This window comes from Protopterus annectens, chromosome 9.part0 (genome assembly GCF_019279795.1).
Source record: "Protopterus annectens isolate FY-2018-M chromosome 9.part0, PAN1.0, whole genome shotgun sequence".
Taxonomy (NCBI): domain Eukaryota; kingdom Metazoa; phylum Chordata; order Ceratodontiformes; family Protopteridae; genus Protopterus; species Protopterus annectens.
In genome coordinates, this window is record NC_056743.1 from 74,155,585 (window position 1) to 74,161,584 (window position 6,000).

At 39.5% G+C, this 6,000-nt stretch overlaps 1 protein-coding gene across 2 annotated transcripts in view; it reads left to right on the forward strand.

The window, feature by feature from the left end:
* Positions 1-6,000, forward strand: part of LOC122811042 (F-box/WD repeat-containing protein 7-like) — a 1,408,110-nt gene that overhangs the window by 231,656 nt on the left and 1,170,454 nt on the right. For both annotated transcript variants that reach the window (XM_044082576.1, XM_044082577.1), the window contains exon 4: positions 1,901-2,021. In XM_044082576.1, the coding sequence (XP_043938511.1) occupies positions 1,901-2,021 (121 nt within the window). The remainder of the gene's footprint in view (positions 1-1,900; positions 2,022-6,000) is intronic.

Below are 6,000 nucleotides of genomic sequence, written 5' to 3' on the forward strand. Positions count from 1 at the left end.
ACCGACAAACGAAACGTGACAATGATATAAAACCATAAAAAAGGAACAAAATTCCCTTTCAACTGCTAGCGGGGGGCTCCGCTCCCCTGAACCCCCTGTGGGGACTCCGCCCCCACACCCCAGTAACTTTAATATACTAACTACGAGATTACACTACAGTGCAGGAATGGAAATCTTTCCATTCCGCACCATAGTGACATGCCGGTTCCGCATTGTCGGCATTCTGAATGTCGGCCATATGGTTGTCTGCATTCTGGAGGGTTGGCAATGTCAGGTAGACCCATATATATATATATATATATATATATATATATATATATATGTGTGTGTGTATTGAGATATAGATATACATACACACACACATCTGCTTGTGCCTGGGGATGTTCCTCAAACCCTGATCCCTGTGGTTATATCTCACCCTGTCAAGTCCTTAAGAACCTGTATGGCAAAACTAGAAAGGGACAGAAAATCACAAACACCTCACAGCTTCTCACATTTTCACAAAATGCCCAAATATTTCCTTATATTTTTGGCCAGTTCCTCATAATTTGTTTTTTTTTGGTAAATCACAGAGGACTGAAGTCGCTAAATGGCAGACATTTTGGTTTTAGACTTCATATCTTTCAGAAAATATATGCTAATGCAAAACACACTATATTAATACAGTAATTTTATAACTGCAATATTTAAAAATCTGTCCCTAATTTTGGGGCTTTGCTCTCACCCATTTTTTTTGTCATTATCCATAATTCTTGTGCTAAGAGATTGAGAGGTATGCAAGAAACATTTGTAATAAAACTGCTCATATAGGCAAGTCTCGCTGTTATCCTGATATAGTTTCTTTCATATTGACTAAAGACTGATGTCTCATGAAAAAATGTTTTAATTCTATTTGTTTTTCCTTGGCATTTTTCATTTGATGAATAGGGTGTAATGAAGAGAGACAGCTGAATTCCTATGTAATTTGTCTTAATGATTGTATTTGTGGTAATAAATGTACAGTTGAATCATCTGTCTACATAGCCTTTTGCTATAGCAGGAGCCCAGATTAGGAGTAATGAAAGATAATTAACTGGCTGATTAACCTGTCACCATAGCTACGTGTCTGTAAGAAAACAGTATCAGTGGCTTTGTTTTAGGAAGCCATTTTGCTTCTGCAGCCTTTTCATTATCAGAATAAAGATAATGTGCACTTGTATTCCTCTGGGAAATGTAGCAATCCAGAAAGTTTAAATTTGTAAGTCTAAGGTTGTAAAAAATATAACCTTGTCATTGATTCTTTTATGCAGGAAGACATCCTTTTCTCTGAGGTCCTAGAATGTTTATTTACTCCTTTTAAGTTTATACAGGTAATATTGATCCATTAGGTTCCATGAGACCATTTTTTGTTTTCAAGGATGGCCTGGAAACAAATGAAAATTTAGCATCTTAGATTCCAAAGTATGTTAAGACGGGGGACAGTAGGTACTGCCTTATTTTACTGGCAACTTGTGTTTGTTTCATAGCTTAGGTTCTGAAGATCCAGCAAGAGTAAAGAAGGAATGAAATGGCAATATCCCATTCATTTGTCTTATGTGGTTTGTGTGTGCGTACATTTGTGTATGTTGAAATGCAGTAGTGTCCTGCTAGATTAACTCTTCCTGGTGGAGATCAGGGAACCTGTAACATTGGTCAGGTCCAGTCAGGCTGTCTCTTACATTATGATCACCAAACAGGGGAGGGCAAGCCAAGAATAGGAAGCCATCATACACAACCTGATCATACATAACTTGTAGGGGGTTAGGATCTATAGGTTGGTTCTGGCTAAAATAAAAAATTATGTTAAAGGACAACGCAAACAAGGTTATTTTATATACACGTGCATCCTGCTGTAGTTTAATAATTTTTCTTTTATTCTCAGCTATCCCCAAGACACACACGGTGACTGACTGGAAGAATGCATATAGAAGCAAATACTGTGCAACCCTGAATTGGAAGAAGGGAAAATGCAAACCTCTGCAGCTTCTGGGACATGGTGCAATGTAAGACTTAATGTCACACGTTGACGGTCATCATCAGTGTAGTAATGGAATTAATTTTTACACAGGTTAAATCTTTTTGTATACCTGCATGTCTGACTCTATATTATGTTTAACATCAGAATGTTGACAGACTATGTAGTTTATCCTTGAAGTGCAGTTAAGATTTGCTGTCTCTCTCTCCCTTTCTTCATTTTTTCATCTGTTTTTTATCCTTTTAAATATATATATGGATTCCTTTTCCATCACCAATTCTGAGGTCTCATTCATGGATTCATAGGCCTGCCTTAATTCACCCACTTGTACTTAATCCTTCTCCCTTTCTTCCTATTTAGGGAGGCCCCTTCACATCACTCTGAAAGGAACCTTCAAAATCAGATTTATTAGGATGCTTATAAGTGAAGCAGTATTAAAATTAAAGTATAAAGCTATGATGCTCAGAGAAGTCCTTATAATCTAGATCATAACCAGCATAAAAAGTTGGGACTTCATGGACATCTAAAAAAGAAAAAAAAATCAAACATGGGTAACTCTTTCACCAGTGAGGAGAAAGTTCAAAGTTGATGTGCTTAATAACCAAAGGACCAGACTCCCAAAGTTTGCAAACACACACTAAGAGCCTTCATCAGCTTGAGAGAAGAAAGTTAATAAGATCGTAAAGAACTGCATGGGACCAATATTGTACCATAATACAAGCCTTAAAAGTAATGTGTAATCAAATAGGCAGACTCCACAGAACTGGAAAGACATGGATGTTTTCTGAAGTCGTAAGTGTATAGGCTGTGGAATTCTACTCCAGCTACAGCTATCCAGACTTTGTGTCTTGGATTCCTAGATATAAGGATATATAGTAGTCCAAAGATGTGACTACAATTTGCAGATCCAAAGATGGAAAAGATGGTTGATGTGGGCGATGCTTCTGAAATAGAATTAGATGATCTAATAAGAGAAGACACTTGAAACTCCAGTATAAGCTTCTGTCACCCTAAAGAATGCTTATGTCTATGGAGTCACTAAGACATGGTTTAAAGCCATGGGAGAGTATCCAGGCAGTGCAAGACTGTCTTCCACACATGTAGACGAGCTACTACACAGACAAGGGACTAAAGGTTGAGGTGTCCTGAGTTACATCAAAAATAAATATACCTAAAGGCTGGTTAAACAGGGTGATGCACTTGAGCTTCTCTGTGTTCAAATTTCTACAGGAAAAAATCTAATACCACTTCCTTGCAAGCTATCTGTTCCCCTTTATCATCCAGGAAACACACAACACATATTTATGCTTACTGGAGGTACTCGCCATCCAACCCAATACCATATACATGGGTGACTTTATCCCACTGTGAATCCTGAACAACATTAAATCTGGGGGTACAGAGATTCCTGGATTGCGTTAACAAACTCCCTTGACCAAACTGTCAATATACTGGCCCAAGGGTGCCATTGTTATCGATCTGGTCCTCACTAATGTAGGAGAGCACCATACACCATTTAGTGTAATGTCTGGTAAGGTCAGACAACAAAAAGGTCATCTTTGAAGAAAAAATAAAATCTAGAATCTCAGCTAACCCTAGAACATTCATGAACTACTTTACGGCAAATCTACTATTAAGTGATAACCTGGCAAAATATCAAGTCCTCCCAAACCCCAAGAACACTGCTGCCTGTGCAGCACTGTTAACGGAAACCCTCTACAAGCTTGTTAATAGTTGCATAGAGGCAATTGTACTGACGAGGAATAATTGCATAAGTAATTCCAAAAAAACAAGCTACCCTGGTGAAAATGTAACATCAGTAGGATGTATAACAGAAGGAAGAAAATCATGGCAAAAATTAGGTGGTATAGCCCCCAGCAGGATAAACGTACTCTCATTAAACTAAACAAAGAACTGAGAGTCTACCCAAGTCATATTTGACAACCATAAGACATTATTTAGCTATGTCCGCAACCTCCAAGGCAATACTAAATTTTGTGCAGATCTCATTGTTAATAAAGCCATCTATGCTGAGCAAGAAGTTATAGAAAATCTACTGGCAGACCAGTTCAGCTCTAACTTTACCCTCTCTTCTCCCTAGTCTCCTCTCAGGAAATGCCGCAAAGTACAACTCTCTCCCTACTTTCACCTGGGGATGAGTCCTCAGTGCTCTCTAAGGCCAAGAATACTGCATTGATGGGGACCCATCAATATCCCTGTCACACCTTCTAAATCGTATGAAAAATGACATAGAAGGCTGTCTGGAATCAGTAACTGTAGCCTCCAAACAAGCTTCATGAATAGAAAATGGCGACCTTTATCCCTCTGCACAAATGCAGGCCATCTATGTAGCCTGGAAACCTAGACCCATAAACCTTGCTAGTCTTGTATGAAAAACCATGAAAATGATCAGTAATGAAACAGGAAACCTGTAGATACTGGAACCAACCCAGTTTATCATCAAGGGCAGGTCATGCCTACTCAACTTGGTGGACTTTTTGAGATGGTCAACAAAGCAATGGATGAGAGCAAACATAGTTCACAGTACCTGTGTTGACCGGGCATAATACCCCACTTAGGAATTAATGACAAACTCAAGGTTAAGTATACATCACCTGGTGGTTAGCCAGCTGGCTCATGGACAAGACCCAAGAGGTTAGAACTGGGGATTGCACATCTTCAAATATGCCAGTCAACAGCAGAGTCCCTCAGGGATCTATTCTGGGACTACTCCTTTATTGGAATCTAGTTCTCTGAAGTTAAGATCAATGCAAGGGCCTCTGGCTGATGAAATTTGCATAAAGTTAATACCCTCACTGACACTAATTCTTCAAGAAGGGCTGACACAGATTGATAACTTGTCAGAGCCATAGACTAAACTAAATGCCAAGAAATGCATAATAGCATCCTTGGGAGGTTGTGCTCCTGTTAGCTAGCATACTGACAGCACACCTTGAAGAGTCAACCTTGTAGTCAGGGACATGATGACATAAATAATGGTTTAGATTTTGACCATCACATGTCAACAGTATGAGCAAACGTATGGCATCCTTGTCCAAGGAGATCATTGTTCCGTTGTATTCAGCACTCATTAGACCTCTCATTCAGTGCAATACCTCATTTGGTATGTACCTAAGAAGGCATATGACAATTGGAATGTACACAGAGATTCCTCACTGAAAGAATACAGGGTCTAAATAACATGCCCTATGCAGACCACCTCAAAGGCCTTTTACTAGTACTTTGTCTCCTACAGATATTGAGTGAAGATCTATACCTGACTTGCAAGGCATCACTGGAGCTTACTCTGATGGACCTCTTGCATATCCACAAGACAAATAGCACCGGAATCACATACTCTAAAGAATTAAACCTAGACTGTGATACAAACAAGATCTGCTGGAGAGACACTGCCCTTTCTCTATAACAGGTTGCCAGACACTGCCCTTTCTCTGGAACAGGTTCCACATCCATGTGAAGCAGAGGTCCTCCCTAACCCAATTCAAGTGTAACTTGGACAACTGGATGAGGAACTAGAAATTCACACCTGTTTTGGCACCTATGTCTAATGGACACAGGCAGCCGGTAAATGAAACTTTTCCGCACCCCTACTCATAAATGTTTCTCCTCCCAACTCCTGCTTTACACTACCAAAGGTACCAGAACTTGCCAGAGATTTGGGCAGCATGGCTAGGCTTAAAAAGGCCCCAGTGGTTGTTAGCCTAGTACATGCCTATCAACCTATTTTGAACATATGCAATGCCAGCACAAGTGATCAAAGGATCTTATTGCAGAGTGCCAGCATTACTTAATGGAAAGTTTCAGTACAGAGGGATTGTGAATTTGCCTTTTTCCCCACTTTTACATGAGTTCCAAATGGGTATATATATGAGTAGCAGTGGGTATGGGGGTGGTGCAAATTTTTCATTATATATTTTTTAATGTGCTCTTCAAGCTTTAGCTTGATCATATGTTTGGTGTGCTTCTCTCTCTCTCTCTCTCTCACA